Here is a 17,713-nt window from a genome sequence, read left to right on the forward strand (position 1 = left end):
TGAAGGCTATCTAAACAAAGAAATGTAAGGTTACTTTTCCTTTTACTTTCCTTTTTTTTTTTAAGACTTAATGAATTTTTTAGTTTAACGTGGGTGTTCAGGTTAGTTTGCGCATATCTCGATTAATCTCATGGGTTCTGAAGTTAATGATTATGTAAGTCTCCAGTGACCAGTAACTACAGGGTTTGAATCTAAGACTATAGAAAAAATAAATTTTTTAATTCTAAATTCTTGTACGAGAGCTACAATGGCTAGGATTAATGAATTTAGGAATATACAATGAATAACCATCCTCTACCATATAATAATAAAGATAAAGAAAAAAAGAAAAATAGAGGTTTAACTTTTGAGAATTGTGGTTGCGCTGTGGATAGCAGCACCACTACGGTCTTCGGGTACACTGGAAGAAAAAAGGAAACAATCTCAACGAACAGTCAGCGAGAAGAGAGGTGTGAGCAGAGCAGAGCAGAGGCCACCCATTTCAAATCTTCACGTAAAAAACAAAAAAAAGCGCCAGTCCCCAAAAACAAATAATAACAAAAACAAAAAATCACAACAACACCCGTTCACTTCCATCACCCGCCACCTCCGAATCCCTGGAGCCATTATTACCAGAAAGTCAGTCAACACTCCCACAGAGACAAACCTCAGTACCTCACAGACATGCGTTAAACCCAAATTGGAACTACTGCCGCCACCAACAAACAAACACGGAAACGATGTCGTTTTTTACCGAGAAAACGTTGAAGAAGAAGAAGAGACCACCAAGGTGGTCACACCTGTGGCTCAAAAACACACAACCATTGAAGCATGCTTTATTCGCTATGCAGCTCCAGTCTGTCTCTAGCCCGCCAACGCCAACACCCACAACCACACCACAACAGCATCAACAGCAACAACAAGCAGACCCCAACACCAAACTCAAAGACAAAACAGGAACCCTCATCTCCAATCTCCCCGATATTGACCGTACACTTCTCTTAGGTGATGATCTCCTCTTAAAAATCCTCTCTAAATTGCCTGATTCTCAAAGAAACCCTAATTCACTTGTTTGTAAACGGTGGCTTAATCTCCAAGGCCTTCTTGTTAGGTCTTTAAAGGTTTTAGATTGGGAGTTTCTTGAGTCTGGCCGTTTACTTTCAAGATTCCCAAATTTGACCCATGTGGATTTGCTTAATGGATGTGTTGTTAGACCCAATGATTGCTGTGTCTGGTTGAGTCATAGGGTTTTTCAGATGGAAATAAATTCTGGGGTTTCTGGGTTTTTACCGGATTGGCGTGTTTGCGAAGAGAATTTGTTGCCTGTTGAGGTTGTTGATAGAGGGCTTAGAGTTCTGGCTTCAGGTTGTCCGAATTTGAGAAAGCTTGTAGTGGTTGGTGCCAGTGAGTTAGGGTTGTTAAGTTTTGCTGAAGATTGTTTGACATTGCAAGAATTGGAGTTACATAAGTGTAATGATGATGCCTTGCGCGGGATTTCTGCTTGTATGAATTTGCAAATTCTGAAACTTGTTGGAAATGTGGATGGATTTTATGGTTCTATGGTTTCGGATATTGGGTTAACGATTTTGGCTCAAGGCTGTAAGAGGTTAGTTAAGCTTGAGTTAAGTGGGTGTGAGGGTAGTTTTGATGGGATTAAGGCCATTGGACAATGTTGTCAGATGCTTGAGGAACTCACTATTTGTGATCATAGGATGGATTGTGGGTGGTTGGCTGGGCTTTCATACTGTGAGAATTTGAAGACTTTGAGGTTTTTTTCGTGTAAGAGGATTGATCCCAGCCCAGGGCCGGATGAGTATTTGGGTTGTTGTCCAGCTCTTGAGAGGTTGCATTTGCGGAAGTGTCAATTGAGAGATAAAAAGAGCCTTGAAGCCTTGTTTAAGGTGTGCGAAGCTGTGAGGGAGATTGTTGTTCAGGACTGTTGGGGATTGGATAATGATTTGTTTAGCATGGCAAGTATTTGCAGGTAATGAGTTGTTTAAAGATTTTTTGATTGCTTTTGAGGCCTGGTAATGTTTGTAACTTGTAAGGTATTCAATTATTGCAGTCCTTCAGGGTACATATTAACAATTACAGAGGTTCTTGAATTATCGCAGATGAACTTCTGTTGCACATCCATTAAAGCTCGTAAATGCATTTTTATATATTCCAATAATTTGCATTGTTGACATGCTCTGGCTTACGAAGTTGAAATTGATAGTGAATCATTTGTATTTAACTGCCTGTCTGGAATGTGCCACACTCATTGGCCTTTTATATTACGGTTCAATCATACTTTTAAAAGTTTTTGAATTTTTTTAACTTCAAATTATTTTATTTTTTATTTTATGGATCGTGTTTTAATATAATGATATCAAAAATATATTATTTTAATATTTTTTAAATACTTTAACTAGCAACTTCAACCAAGCTCCCAAACAATCACTTACTTAACTGGTGCTGTTGGATTTGAAATTAGTGAAAGTACTGATTTTTTATTACTGTTAGATGCATCAGAATGCTAGATTCTCCGCAGCAATGATGACTGCGCCAAAATTGTAAAAGAAATTGATGCAATTCTATTAATAACTTAGTCTAACAGTCACAAGAAAAATCCCAGTGTAGATTTAGTTCGACAGGGCAAAGACAAGAAAAGCGAAATAATTCATTAGTTCAACTGCACAGGAAAAGAAAGCCTATAATTTTACAGTGAAGCTTATTTGATGGTTGATGGGCTGGCGTTTTGAAAATTACTTGGATTGAATAATCTACTTGGCAAACACCTATAATTGGAAGGCTATGCTGTAGCCAGTTGATGTTTATGGGCTATCATTGTATATTGAAGTTTACATGGTTGGGATATAAATAGTTGCGTGTACTATATTATTTTACAGGAAGGTAAAGTTATTCTCTCTGGAAGGATGCTCCTTGTTGACAACAGAAGGCTTGGAATCAGTACTTCTTACCTGGAATGAACTTCAACATTTTAGAATAGAGTCATGCAAGAACATAAAGGATGGTGAAGTCTCTCCAGCTCTTTCAACCTTTTTCTCTGTTCTTAAAGAGTTGAGATGGAGGCCAGATACCAGATCTCTTCTTGCATCAAGTCTTATGGGGACTGGCATGGGAAAGAAAGGAGGCAAATTTTTCAAGAAGAGTCCACGCCTCGATCATTATACGCAGATGATTCACACAGCTACTTTTTGAGGGTTCCTGATTTTGTTTTGAAATGCTGTATAATCTTGTAATCATCTATGTTCATGTAGCCGGTGAACATGATGTTGAGAGAGGTTATATTATGCTTCCGTCGTTGCATGGAAAGGGATCAGGTGTTATATCAAACGAAATACCAAACTATTCATTCTTTAATTAGACCTAGATAACTGGTCTTCAGAATGTTGAATGCACAATGCACAGCTTATTTCCCGGTTCAGGTTTATGATTTATAGCACGTATTGCTTGGAAAGTAATCTAATAATAGCTTAAGTTATCAAGCATTAGTGGTAGCTTCGTCGATTTTTGGAAAGACTGTTAACGGAGTTTGCATTGATTTGAAAACTTTCGTGGTAATTGGGCTTCTGGCAATTCAAATCACGATTGAATGTAGATCCAAGCCAATCATCTTATGAACATAATTTGAGATTCCTCACATCCTGTGAGACATTACAGAACAGGTTGCTATTCCATGTGGAAAAAAATACTGTTAACCCAAACTTGTTGGTATTTGTTTCCTATAACAATGTAATGATAGTTTTTCTATTCCCACAAAAAAATCATTGAACGAGAATTGTCAAAAATTATCTCAACTAAAAGATTTAAGTTAATATAATTTTTATTATTCTTTAATATAATTTTTTTTAAAAAATTTAGACTTAAAATTTGTACAGATTCACACTATCTTGTGCTTAATTTTTATCAAATAAAATAAGAATGGTGAAATTTAAACGCGTGATTACTTAATCAATAAGACTCCGATATCATGTTAAAAAATTATTTTAACTTAAAAGACTTAAATATTAAGGTTCTAAAATATAATTTATATTATTTTTCAATAGAGTAGAAAAGGCTTAAGCTAATATATGAATTCTAAGATATTATTTATATTATTTTTAAACAAATAACAATGAAATTTTTTTATAAAAACCATTAATTATTATTAAAGTAAGAGAAAACAATTCAGTATTTTTATATTATATAATTCACTGTATCAAAATTTAACAATCTGCTTTTTCTAAGTGCACATCTTATGCTGCTAAACATAGTTATTAAACCCGGCCCGGCTCGGCTAGTCGACCCAAGACCTAGTTGACTCAGTGGCTGGACCGGTCCGGGTTTAATAAAAGACCGGCTGTGGCAACAGCACGGCCAAACCCGGGAGAACCCGGATGAGACCCGGTTGTTTTTTTTCTTCAAATGTGGGATTTGAAACCCATTGGTATATATACTCTATGTTCCAAAGAAAAAAGTCATGTTTTTTCAATATAGGATAAAAAAACTTTTTGGTTTAAATACTTCAACTTAAAAGCATAACATAATATCTTTTCAATGTGGGATTTGAAGCCCTTTCATATATATACTCCATGTTCCTATGAAAAAATTTATGTTTTTTCTATGTGGGATTTGAAACCCATTAGTATATATACTCTATGTTCCCAAGAAAAAAATCATGTTTTTTCAATGTGGGATAAAAAACCTTTTGATTTAAATACTTCAACTTAAAAGCATAACATAATATCTTTCAATGTGGGATTTGAAACCCTTTCAAATATATACTCCATGTTCCCATGAAAAAAGTTATGTTTTTTCGATGTGGGATTTGAAACCCTTTAGTATATATACTCTATGTTCCCAAGAAAAAAATCATGTTTTTTCAATGTGGGATAAAAAACCTTTTGGTTTAAATACTTCAACTTAAAAGGATAACATAATATCTTTTCAATGTGGGATTTGAAGCCCTTTCATATATATACTCTATGTTTCCATGAAAAAAGTTATGTTTTTTCAATGTGGGATTTGAAACCTATTAGTATATATATACTCTATGTTTCCAAAGAAAAAGTTATGTTTTTTCAATGTGGGATAAAAAACGTTTTTAGTTTAAATACATTAACTTAAAAGCTTAACATAATATCTTTTTAATGTGGAATAAAATTTTTTTAAAAATATTCTTTTAAACTTCATAATATATATAATCTATATTTACATAGATTCTTTTATATGAAATATTAAAATTTTAATTTTTTTTTAATTTTCCCGGGTTGACCCATGAAACCCGAGACCCGGCCCCTTGGCCGGGTCATCCCCCAGACCGGGTTTAATAACTATGCTGCTAAAAAAATACATCTGTTAATGAACTAGCCCATTATCATCTGTAATGTCGGGTGGAGTGAAAAAAAAAAATCAAACTCAAAAATATAAATTTTAATTCTAAATTTAAAATTAATTGCATATTTAATAATTTTTTTAATTTTAAGTCGGAAATATATTAGATTTATCTAGGTCATTTCGGGTTAACATGCGGAACTTACTAGAATAATTTAAAAAACAAACAAATTGAAAAGTTAAATCTCTATCTAACTTAATATTAAAGGATAAAATTGATAAAAAAACAAAACTTCATTTTTAAAAAATCATGTGAACTCGAGTTAACCAACCAATCTCACAACGCAAGTTATGTACGCCATCAGATTCAATAAATTATTTTTTACCCATAAATTATATTTTATTTAATAAATTTATATGACAAGAAAACATATGATAATTTTTTGCATGAATTTTTTTAAATGAAAAAAAAAGCTATGATAGGTGTGTAGGACTAAGATAGAAAAAGTAGATTATTGATATTAAAGAATCAAATTGTTTTTTTTGTTTTAATTTAAATAAAAAATCATCTATATAACAAAGGATAAAATTACCTTTTTTTTTCAAATTGAGGGACAAAAACAATTCATTAAACCAAAAAAAAAAAAATACATAGACGGAATGTTGTGACCTAATCCATTGAACTTGCGATCTAAGTCATAGAATCAACTGAGTTTAATTTTTTTTTTCATAAATCTATAGTTAACCTGAATACAAAGAAAAATGACCAAAATATAGCCCTGCAGTATGGGGTCATGGCCAAGTACTTCGGCCTGTAAATCTTTTTTTTTCTCTCTTGATTTGATTTAAAAGGTTGGATAACTTGTCATCCAACTCAATTATTTTTGAGAAAAAAGGAGGCATATGATTCGTCACAATCTATGGTAGACGACATGTCGTTCGCCAACTTAGAATTTGATCATCATTGTGGTGGCTGAAAAATCAAGTTTGTGAGTTTTTTTTTTATCCAAAACATCCATATTAACCTGAAAACACTCTTAAAACATCAACAAATCAATTTATCAAGCTAATAAACTAAAAAAAGAGATCTAAATCACAAAATCAACCAAAATAAAATTTCTCATTCTAGACTTAGATATGATTTTTTATCGAGGCTGAAAACAACTACTACAAGACTTTCCTTATCGAATGAATCCTATTAATACCAATTCAACTATTTTAATGGTTGAAATTGGTGTCAACGATTTTTTCTACACTAGTTTTTGATGAATATTTTTCTCTTCTCATAAAAAAAATGAGTTGAAAAATAAAGAAAATAAAGTTTAATATCAAATTTAAATTTATAACAATTATAGGGACCAATCACTTACAAACTGAAAAGGACCGGAACCAAGCTATTCTTTTTTTTTGAATGAAATTTGAGGTTACCATATATTTTCTTCATATGTTTTTACTTTGATCTTTTACATTTTAATTTTATCATCAATTAAAAAAAATTATGTGATTGACTATTAGTTTTATCTGAGAAGTGCTCAATCATGCAAGAAAAGGTCAAAAATCAAATTAAAAATTTATAAAAAACTAACTATTTTAATCCATAATAAGTTATAAAAAAATATCCACGTACAATAGAATCATCGCACGTCTTAATTTTATTTAATTTATAAATCAAAAGACATATGCTGTGCTTTTTTTGCGCACGACAAACCTTTTTTTAGATCTCGTAGTCAGGAACAAATGTACAAGAATTTTAATTGTTAAAGAGGGGTGTGTTCTAGCCGATCAAATGATTCAATTGAGTCTCCAAAAAATCGGCCGATTCTATTTAGTTATTTCGAGTGTTTTCTTCTTCCTCGTTTGTTTATCTGGCTGGGTCTTTTGAAAAAAACCAAATTAATATACCAAGCTGGTTAACCGGTTTTTGGATTGATCCAACTTGGTTAGGCTAAGGGAGTATTTGAAAACGCGAATCAATTTATGGTTTTAAAAAATTTAATTTTTTATATGTTTTGAATTTTTTTATGCATTAATCTTAAATATAATTTTTTAAAAAATAAAAAAAACATTATTTTAATATAAAAAATATTTTAAAAAACAACTATATAAATATACCGTAAAGCATACACTAAGTTTAATAACTAAGATGCTCCAGAAATCTTGACACATGGATACTGACTGTTTTGTTAGAATCCTACCTTCACTTGTGCTTTCAAGGCCACGTGGTAAAAATTATTTTTAAATAAATTAAAATAATATTATTTTTTAAATTAACATATTAAAATAATTCAAAAATATTAAAAATAATTAATTTGAAACTTTTTTTTTTTCAAATTTTAACAAAAAAAATAAATATATTCAACGTGAATTCCAAACAAAGTAGAAGTTTTGATTTTGGATAACAAAAAAAAATCTCTCTTAGAAGTTGTTTGGAACGTCATTCAAAACAGTATTTTTACAATTTTAAATTATTTTTTTTATTTTTAAATTATTTTAATATAACAATATAAAAAATAATTTTTATAAAATAAAAAATACTATTTTAATAAACACTACTGCACCACTTTGAATTAACTAGTAGTGAAGTTTAAAAATTGAAGGTTTGACCAACCGTGCCTAAAATTCTTATGAGGGAGGGAGGGAGTTTTAACATCAGCGTCCGTGGCAGAGGAGGAAAAAAAGAGATCGGAGATCGGAGACAGAAAGCAGTGAAGTCTTGTTTAACATTTTTATACAGCAGCAGTGATAGTGAATAATATTGAAGATGAGCAAAGGGAAGGAAGTGGTGATATCAACAAGCCCCCATTACAGCAATCACAACAGTGGCGTAGACGATGATGAAGAAGAAGACGGCTTCGATCACTCCGGAAACAACAAACGATTCTCCTCTTTCCCAAGTTTCTCTTCCCGAAATGCTTCCTCTAAATATGACTTTGTCAAGGTCAGCCCCCCTTTGTTCTTGCTCCTGAAAACCAAAATAAAACAGACACCACCCCTTATTTAATTCAATCTAATTCAATTGATTGTTTTTTTTTTCCTGTTTGGTATATATAAATAAATATATACAGGTGAGGGTGTGGTTAGGTGATAACGCTGATCACTACTATGTTTTATCCAGATTCTTGCTCAGCAGAATGTTGACTGTCACTAAGGTCTCCAACTATTCTCTGTCAATTTTATTAAAATTCTTTTTTCCTGGAATTACCTATATATATGTAGTGTGGATGATGAACAGTTGGTTGGGTTTTTCTCTCCGAATATTACATTTGAATTGTGGGTTTTGAGAAGATGATCGTGACTAAGGTTTTGGGTTTGTTTTATTCTGTGTGTGGGTGATTTCAGATACCGAATCATGTAGCTATTAAAATTGCTCTTGAGCTCAAGAAGCTGCTCATTGATAACAGCCTTCTCGACGTGTAATGACAATCTTCCCTTTTCTTTCTTTTTATCCTTTTATGCAGTAGTCGGGTAAAGTCTAAAATGTACCCCATGGCTATATTTGAAGGTTTTTCACTGATCATTGTTTTTTTTTTGTTTTTTTCCTTGTTTTTCAACTAATGGGCAACCTCTTGTATTATTTTGGCAGATCTCAGTCTGATTTGGAAGCTAATTTATTCAAGGTGTGTGACCTTTCCTTCTTTTATTTTACAATTCTTAGGTGGCTATGGATAGCAAGTGGCATAATCTGCTATATAAGAGGAGTTTAGCATGCCATTTTCTTTCTATGGCCGTAATGGAGGGACTACACTGAGCACTAGAATACTTTTGAGACTTTTCTCAATATTGGATTTAGTTTCATACGCCCTCCTCCCTCCTCATACTTAGGAGTCTATTTGCAGCTTATGGAGCGGCGGGGGTATGGAGAAGAGTACATAAATCGTTACAAGATGATGACGAGGTAATTAAGAGCTCTACCCACAGTATCCGCGCCCAGAAGTTTTATTGCCTTATTATCACTTTCTTCATATTAAATGACAAAGATGAAAGGTTTTTGCTGATTTTATGTTGAAAAAGAAAAAAATGATTTTTTTCCTGGTCATATGCTTTTAGATTTCATCATCAAAGAGTGCCCTTGGTGATCCTTGTTTGTGGAACTGCCTGTGTTGGGAAGTCTACCATAGCTACCCAACTCGCACAACGGCTGAATTTGCCTAATGTCTTACAGGTGCTGCCTTCCACCTAGCCATGAAGCATCTGGCCTTCCTTATTGTCTTTTCATGTATCAATTCGTTTGGGTTCAATACTGATGCCTTTGAAACATATGGGTTTTTATTTTTTTATTTTTAATGTCGCAGACAGATATGGTGTATGAATTGCTGCGAACGTCAACTGAGTATGTTTATTCCCTTTCTATTTTTAATTCCATGGTTTCTATTTCTGATGTTAGAAGCATTTCTATCTAGAGGAATTAAGAATATCAGCAGCATACTGAGCCATCCAAAAAAGGAGCAAGGAAAGTTATAACAAGGAAGATTCCTTATTACAAACATAGACATTGTTGACTGGAATAAGGACTCAGAAACTATATATAACTTGGTTTCAATTTTGTTGACACTATATTGTTGTCTCCAGTACATGATACTGTATCCTATGATGAAGATTATTGGTCATGCTAGCTAGCTCTTATTCCTTTTATTCTCTGGACAGTAAAAAATTGCTTATTCTTTTTATTCCGTGGACAGTACAAGATCACTTATTCCCTTTCTTTATCTGAGTCAGTGCACCATTGGCTTCTACTCCTGTATGGGCACGAGAATTCAGTTCTTCTGAGGAGTTAATCACTGAATTTTGTAGAGAATGCAGAATTGTTCGTAAAGGTAGTCTGTCAATTTTGCTATCGTGCTTCTTTGATCTCCTTTCTTATTTGAATAATTCTCTTTTCCCTCTCCAACTTGTTTCATGTTCATGGTGGTTGTAATTTTTTTTCTTGGATTTCAAAGGTATTCTTTGTTCCCTTGGAAATTGTTTTAATTTTGCAAGCGCGTAGGTTTTTGATTTGTTAATTTAATGCTTGCTTCAAAGGTTTGGCTGGTGATTTGAAGAAAGCAATGAAAGATGGAAAGCCAATAATAATTGAGGTATGTCTAATTTTCTGTTTTTATGTTGGTTGTAGATTAGACTGTTCCATCAAAACTTCCAGTCAACACCTATTTCTTTGTTGATCACTCTGCTGTATAATATCCACCATCTACACGTATGCTGTCATTCATTCTGCTAAAGATTCTAACAAACCATGCATTAAATGGTCTTATGTTGTGATACCACGGAAAGTATGGTACCATTGCAATGATTTGAGTCTTCAGATAAAATGAAACTGTAAAATTTTTTGTTTAGTCTCCTTGGGCTTGTTGTACATTCCTTTTGGGGCTTTTGAAGGGGCCTTACTTATTTGACTTTAGTTGGCACAGGAGGGCTAATTTGTTTCAATTTTGCATCATTTGCACTTTCTCTTAAGGGTGATTTCGTATCCTGCTTCCATAATCTTGTAGTCTCTTTTCAATAATATTTTCTTACTTTATCAAAGAAAAGAAGATGATTGGGAACTAATTGATGTTGAAAAGATGAGAAATTATGCCTTCTGTCATTCCCTGTGGGAGACAGAGAAAAAAAGTGTAGTTCTGACCAGCTGTTGATGCTGCTGCCTAAGTTGAGGTAGTGCAAGAGAGGATTTGTGTTCAGATCTGGTGCAGTTAGGTTGTGACTAAAACAAAAAAACTGAAATGACTGTTGAACTGGCTTGTTAATACACTAACTTTTTTTTTTTGGTGGAAACAATTTGTTAAATTTTGAGATGCTTGTTATCAGATTGATAGTCATGGTAATGTTTCCAAGCACTCCTATCTGATCTGCAGTTGTTTCTGACAAATAATGACAGGGGATACATTTGGATCCAAGCATTTACTTGATGGATGAAGAAAATAAATTACCAGCTAAAATGCCAGAAAAATCTGAGATGAACCCTGTTTCAGTGACTCCAGATGACGATCCTGCAAGACAGATGGAAAATAATTCCACAAGTGTTAGTAGAAATCATACTGAAAATATCAACTGCACTCCTGGGGATTTGGCCTCAGAAGAAGGGAAATCTGTTAACCAGGTGAATAAAGTTGTGGATTCTCAGGGATCTAGAGATAAAGCTGGAAGCATTGTTGACAATAAAGGTAATTCTCACTCTGGGTTTTGATAACAAGCCCAGTATTCTATTAGTCTCTTCTAACTTATAATTTTCCTTGATGACAAGTTCTAACTTGTAATTTTGCTTGATGATGAATGCATGCATGAGTGACTTAAGGGTGACAGTGTCCATTCCTGGATTTTTTGTTCATGCAGGTGAAACTGTTAAAGGTCTTGAGGGAGATAGAAAGACTTCTGTTAGCTTAAAATCTGGTCCTGAACCAATAATTATACCAATAGTTCTGAAGATGGCTGAATTCGACCATAAGGTTTGTGCTTCTATTCTTGATGTGTCAAAAATTTCTTCATATTCTTGATTTAAATGGATGGTACTTGTTCCTATATCAGAATTATATAGTTCCACTTCCCTTCCTTCATTATTTATCAAATGGATGGTACATTGTTCCTATATTGGAATTATATTTGTCCCACTTCCCTCCCACATTATTTTTCACTTTCTCAAGGTTGCATATTTAATCTTATATCCTTATTATTTGTCTTGTCTATCAATCTTTTCTTGTCGTGTGCAGGCATTACTTGAGGAGTGGATTTCAACTCGTTCATTTAGTGATAAATGCCCTGTTGAGGTACCAAAGGCTGCTGAGTTCTTATTGTCATTTGCCAATGTCAAACTTAGGCAATTCACCAAGTTTTAGTAAGTTAAAAGGGTTAAATATTAGCAAACAATCAATGAGACAATCCATGATTAAACTCGGGTTTCCAAATAGGAGGCCTCACATTGTCAGGTACATACATATCTGGGGATGGATGGGAGGGAGTTTAGGGGATGTGAGAGGCTATCTCATTGTTACCTAATACCTTAACAGATCTGGTTGAAAATGTGGTTAATTAGTGCAAGTAGTAGAAGTAACATGGTTTTTCATTCAAGTGCAAAAACAAAAATAGAAGCACAAGTCAATTGATGGTCAATGACACTGGTGAAGCACTTCCAAGTTTTTGAAATTTAAAGATAGAGGGCATTTGAAAATTCTAGCATAATGGTTAGCATGATGAAAACAATGAATGGTAATAAGATCAAGCATCGATGGAAAATGCAGTAACTCCTGGACATATTCATGCGCAGTGAAGTGGATCAACAATAGAAAATTGCGAAAGCAACCAAGATGTTGCCAAGTTCAAATAATTCTGGACTGGATTAAGATGACAGATAATAGCTTCTCGTTTTCCCTCTTAACACTTTTGTTTTGCTTAATACATGGAAGCTGGCTGGAAATGTACCTCCTTATTCACTTCAATAAATAAAAGTCTACCTTAGTATTATCTTACTAAAAAGCTTCTAGTTTCAACACTTTGCTTGCTAACGAAAAAAATATAGAATATAAAATTTATTCAGTTTTTTCTTAGCAAAATATAAATTTGAATACATTGGTTATATTGGTATTCCTACAAATTATTTTACCATTGTGCAGTTGCCTGGTAAAAAGCATATTGTAGTAGTATCGAAGAGAAACATTTATGCCCCTTTGTTCAGGTCAAAAGTGAGGCAAGATTTTCTAGAAAGAATTTTCCGATTGATTTTCTTTCATTCCATATCCTTGTGTTGATTCTTCACCGATTTCACAAATGTTCATCTTATTGTCTTGTTTTTCATTATTTCCAATAAATAATTTGTTGTTGAACTTTATTCAGAGTATTTACATATACATGTTTTATGTTTTCAGGAAAAAGATAGGTTAATTACCAATTTGAAAATCATTCAGGACTACCTTTGCTCTTTCAAGTCTCAGGTTTGCTTCTCCACGTGTGTTTGTTGGTTAACAGCATGCAATAGAGTTTTGTGGCTTTGCTTCTTTATTAATAATTTTGAAATAACTGATTCTAAATTTAGTAATATTGTGCTCAAAAGTTGGATTATGATGTTGATAGAGAACAAGTTTTGCTTTGATGTCTTGTTTTTAGATTTATTGTATTTGACAACATGGCCAAGTAGCTAATTTGGACAATAAAGTCAATGAAATCAGGTACATATTTTGTGAAATTGCACAACAAAAATTATTGATGAAAAATTGGGGGAACTGTTATTCATGATATCATATGCTTGGGCCATAGCAATATACAAATTCCATGAATCATTGTCATGCTTGGGCACTAGATTTTGATTTGGGCTGGAGAGCATTATGGTTGATTTAAATTGAAGTGAGGAGTCATATGAACAGGGCTGGGTGATCTATTTCAATTACTCAACACATGACTCTTCTTTTCTGTTTGAAAGATAAGTGTTTTGGTTTGTCCAAAACTATGATTTAGTCCAAATATGCTCTTACTTGTAAGGTTACTTGAGCTTCAAAGGAAAGAAATGAAGAAAACAACTAACATCTCACAGAAAGAATAGGGTGGTGACTGTATAATTTTATTCCTAGTGTTATTTGTTTCTGAATGTCATTCTACCAGCTGACTGAGATCGACTTCTCTAAACTTTAACTATGTGTTTGAAAGTTTTATAAGTACCATTTCCCCACCCTTTCTTTTCCTCCTAAAATACATCAAGTTTTTCTTGGAACAGGGTCTGACTGTTGCCAATATATCAGCCACAACATTCCCTCAAACACTGGATTGGCTGCATGGCTATCTTCTTCAGGTAAAGTTTTCTAATCAGCTTTGTGTATCTGAAATGCGTTGACCACCAAACATGTTGTTCACCTGGAAAATTGGATGCCCTGGGGATCAACTGCCTGTTCGGAGATTGTATTGCTGTTGCCCTCCCACGTCAGCAAGGAATTTGAAAAGCTGCTGTCCTTGAGTGTGAGGCAGTTGATTTACTGCTTCATTATCTTCTGAATAGTTCTCATCTTCTTCATCTTGTACATTTCATTCTTTCTATTCGTATTTTTTCCTTTCTTAGTTCTCCAATGACTTGGTAGCATTTCACCAAAGATTATGGTTAGGTTTGACAAAAATTAGGAAGTATTTGTCTTTGATTGATTTACTCATCCATTTCTTTCCAGTACTGTGGACAATAAGAAATAACATTCAAGCATCAGGTGTCACCAGTTTTGCTGACTTGTTTTTGTTTCCTTGAACATTAGAAAATGATCCCTCAACATATTAGCAGTTGATTTTCTTCTAGTTTCTCCTTGCTAATTGTTTTCACTATCCAGAGTATTGAGCATGGCATTTCATCGGTGTCCAGTGAAAATGATAGACATCAAGCTCAAAATTAGATTACCTGCAGATGTTAGCTTGAGCAGGACAGGTATGAATCGGACCTTGCATGCAGGTATAAAATGCAATGCACTTTCAAATGCATTTAATTGATTTTGAATGTAAAGCAGTGTCCTACCAGAAAAAGAAAGACTAATCTTTCTTGTCTCATGCAAAATGAATAATAAAAAAAATATATAAGTAACATATGTAAAATCTGCCCGTGTCTTTGTTTGTATCTGTGGGGTGCCTATTTGTTATCGTCACGCTTTAAATGGCCTTTCAGAATTCAGCTGCATGCTTTTGTCAATGTGGCAAAAACGCATGAACTTCTATGCTGACTTCACTTCTGATTTTTGTTGCCCATACGAGTGGTTTTTGGTTTTGTGCACATAACTTGACTAGCTCTTGCGTGGACGACTTTTACCTGCGTGCTTTTAACAGTCCTGTCTTCTTGTACAGAGCATACTTAACTGCCATGACACTTGATGCAGAATTTTGATGAAAAACCTACCAGGCAATGGGAAGCTACTATCAGGCAATGAAAGAGTTTCCGCAGCTTCTTGTGATGGCAGTACTTGCAAGTTCTTGTAATTTGGCCGCCCCATATGATGGACCAAACTTCAAACATTGCCCACCAAATTCGGTGAAGATAATTTGTTGTATCACAGACATTTTTATCACTCGGGTTCTCACAACTAGAGATAGATATGCCATGTTCACTGCGCTTATTAATGTTATAGTTAAAATTTCAATACTAACATGTTTGTGATTTTGACATGCCCTCTGTAGTTAATTTCCTTTTCTTTTCATTTTTTTGGGACCTATTTTGTCATTCAGAGAATGATAGAAAGTAAGTTCTAATCACAGAGCTAGTATGAAGAGGAACACGAAGCCACAAATCTCTAGGTTTCATTTTCAAGAGCCAAAGCCACCTCTTTGATCCCAGTAGTGTACAAGACAGCCAGAGCCAGGCTGCAATACGTGCTTTTAACATAGAACTCGGCAATCCATTCCTTACTCTTTATTGCTCAGTCACAATATTAATTTAAAAAGCACCATAAAGAAAATAAATAATAATAATAATAATAAAACCATTTCGCCCTTGTTTAAGCTAACTGTCAAGATAACCAAGACTGTTGATGCACAAATCATTATATCAGCAGCAGGAAAGATCAGATTCCGCAACTATTTCAAGGCCTTCCGATGCAGAAAGCCACAAGCACAATAGCAAAATACTAGAAGAGGAACATCTTCTAGTCACATTGCTAGCGAGATCAAGAGCTGAAAACACAACTCATTGTTCAAAAACAACAAAGAAAGTTCCCTGAAATCTTGCAGAGTTGCAGTGATTTTTTTTTTTTTTGTTAGTACCTTAAGTGGACTAGTTGTGCGTGCAATGGGAAATTTAAGGCCCGTAGCTATTCAATCTAGGTCCTCTAGAAAAGCTAGGTTGGAAAATCATATTCAAGCTCAAACACTTCCATTAATACTGCCAAAAACAAAATTGTTCTGAGATACAACTCAAATAGAATTGCATATTTATATATATTAAAAAACTGAAACAGCATGCATTTTACCTAAAAATCATCAACCTAAGAACTAACTCCTGCAATTGTTATAAGAATCATCTCAATTCTCTAAGATGTCATAACTCCACAACCTGACGTTGTCTAGAAGAATCTCCAATATCAACATGCTGTCTTTCTGTGATTCCTTATTCAAATTGTCGAGTATTGGGATAGCCTCATCATAAGCATTCTTAGCATGAAAGAAAGCCTTCTCAGGAAACTTCATGATATCATACAATAACACTGAAAAATTCAAAGCCAAACTCAGTCGAACTAAATTTGCAGGAGCCAACTTGGATGCAGCTTTAATGCCTTTATCATATGCTTTCATTGACTCTGAAGCAGCCTTCTCCATCTCGATGCCAACCTTGAATTCTGCTAGATACCTGTAATAATCTCCCTTCATCCTATGATAGAAGACACAGGATTCACACTGGGAAGTTGAAGGGAGTAGATGATCATCAATCAATTGTATGATATCGTTGCATATACTTGTGAGTTCGGACTCAACCTTCCGTCTATACTCCTCGATCCTCTTCGCATTAACTTCTTTCCCTTTGGCTTGTTCCTTTTCCTCAATGGATGAAAGCATTCTCCATGATTCTCTTCTTGCGCCCATTACATTCTTGCATCCAATACGCAGCAAATTCCGCTCCTCGGTTGTCAACTCAACGTTAAGCTTTGCAGTATACTTCATGTGATCCAACATCTCATTGTAGCGTTTCGCCTGTTCAGCAAGTTTGGCAGAATACACTGAATTTTGACGTACATCCATGGCTGATAAGACTTAATTGATTGATCTCTTTTGAGCAAAGATAATGTAAAACTGACTGAATAACGAAGAAAAAATCAAACAGAAAACTGAAAAGAGCACTACCAGAAAATTTTCAAATAGCAACCGTCAGATATCTCAATATGTTGAACTAGCTAGGGTTTTATCTGTATATATATGGGCACGTAAGAAAAACTTAAACCGAACAAGATTAGAAAAATAGAAAACCCTAAAATAATTGATATTTTGCTAGGAGTGATCGTCAAGTCTTCTTCTTAGAAAAGGATTGCTTGCTTTCAATTTGGGGTCGACTTCGGATCAAGAAAAAACTCTTATTTTAATTCTTTCTTGAAAATGCAAAAGAGTATTAATTTATTTTCTTTCTTAGAAACATTAATTTTAAATAAATAAAAAACAAATCAATATTTAATTTTAAACCACACATCCGAGAATTAATTAAATTATAACTTTAATTGTTCCAGTGATTCTTTATTTAGTTTTTACTAATTTTAAAAGCCGTGAAAGAGTTATTAATGCTACTTAGATAAGTATTGAGATATTTAATACCACATTTCTTTTGGATTTATGCATATATATTTTATCTTAGATGTTAATATTTTCTCATTAATAACAAACAATTTTTTTTAATATACATCATCCAAATACATTTTATTTATATCAAATAAAAAAAAATATAAATTACAATAATCTCTTTGAAACATTATAAGATACAAAATAA

At 33.6% G+C, this 17,713-nt stretch overlaps 3 protein-coding genes across 9 annotated transcripts; 2 read left to right on the plus strand and 1 right to left on the minus strand.

Annotated features, from left to right (window-relative positions):
* The first annotated feature begins 338 nt into the window (after positions 1–338).
* On the plus strand, positions 339–3,446 carry LOC133693880 (F-box protein At5g07670-like). Its single transcript, XM_062115243.1, has 2 exons — positions 339–1,963; positions 2,871–3,446. Exons 1-2 carry the CDS (start codon positions 720–722, stop codon positions 3,181–3,183), a joined length of 1,557 nt encoding a protein of 518 aa, XP_061971227.1. The 5' UTR covers positions 339–719; the 3' UTR covers positions 3,184–3,446.
* A 4,437-nt stretch (positions 3,447–7,883) lies between these two features.
* On the plus strand, positions 7,884–15,392 carry LOC133678575 (uncharacterized). 7 transcript variants are annotated; one of them, XR_009835998.1, is made up of 16 exons: positions 7,884–8,236; positions 8,364–8,447; positions 8,638–8,711; positions 8,882–8,915; positions 9,135–9,193; positions 9,346–9,460; positions 9,591–9,628; positions 10,015–10,112; positions 10,318–10,373; positions 11,171–11,456; positions 11,626–11,738; positions 12,000–12,056; positions 13,152–13,217; positions 13,994–14,068; positions 14,589–14,707; positions 15,094–15,392. XR_009835998.1 is itself a non-coding variant. In XM_062100938.1 (16 exons), exons 1-15 carry the CDS (start codon positions 8,060–8,062, stop codon positions 14,649–14,651), a joined length of 1,395 nt encoding a protein of 464 aa, XP_061956922.1. In that variant the 5' UTR covers positions 7,884–8,059; the 3' UTR covers positions 14,652–14,683; positions 15,094–15,392. The 7 variants fall into 7 exon arrangements, 4 of the variants coding, with proteins under 4 accessions (XP_061956922.1, XP_061956932.1, XP_061956952.1 ...); XR_009836000.1 differs by having other exon boundaries at positions 15,126–15,392; XR_009836003.1 differs by lacking the exon at positions 15,094–15,392 and adding an exon at positions 12,900–12,973 and having other exon boundaries at positions 14,589–14,652.
* An 871-nt stretch (positions 15,393–16,263) lies between these two features.
* On the minus strand, positions 16,264–16,977 carry LOC133691595 (14-3-3-like protein D). The gene has a single exon (XM_062112175.1). It carries the CDS (start codon positions 16,975–16,977, stop codon positions 16,264–16,266), a length of 714 nt encoding a protein of 237 aa, XP_061968159.1.
* Between the last annotated feature and the right edge of the window lie 736 nt (positions 16,978–17,713).

Source organism: Populus nigra, chromosome 1 (genome assembly GCF_951802175.1).
Source record: "Populus nigra chromosome 1, ddPopNigr1.1, whole genome shotgun sequence".
Classification (NCBI taxonomy): Eukaryota; Viridiplantae; Streptophyta; class Magnoliopsida; order Malpighiales; family Salicaceae; genus Populus; species Populus nigra.

Excerpts from the sequence above, each read along its gene's own strand:
- LOC133678575 (XM_062100938.1), top strand. The coding sequence starts at position 8,060 with ATGAGCAAAGGGAAGGAAGTGGTGATATCAACAAGCCCCCATTACAGC. Across the intron at positions 8,916-9,134 it reads TGGAAGCTAATTTATTCAAG|CTTATGGAGCGGCGGGGGTA; the intron begins GTGTGTGACCTT and ends GTCTATTTGCAG. Across the intron at positions 10,113-10,317 it reads ATGCAGAATTGTTCGTAAAG|GTTTGGCTGGTGATTTGAAG; the intron begins GTAGTCTGTCAA and ends CTTGCTTCAAAG.
- LOC133693880 (XM_062115243.1), top strand. The coding sequence starts at position 720 with ATGTCGTTTTTTACCGAGAAAACGTTGAAGAAGAAGAAGAGACCACCA. Across the intron at positions 1,964-2,870 it reads AGCATGGCAAGTATTTGCAG|GAAGGTAAAGTTATTCTCTC; the intron begins GTAATGAGTTGT and ends ATTATTTTACAG.
- LOC133691595 (XM_062112175.1), bottom strand. The coding sequence starts at position 16,977 with ATGGATGTACGTCAAAATTCAGTGTATTCTGCCAAACTTGCTGAACAG.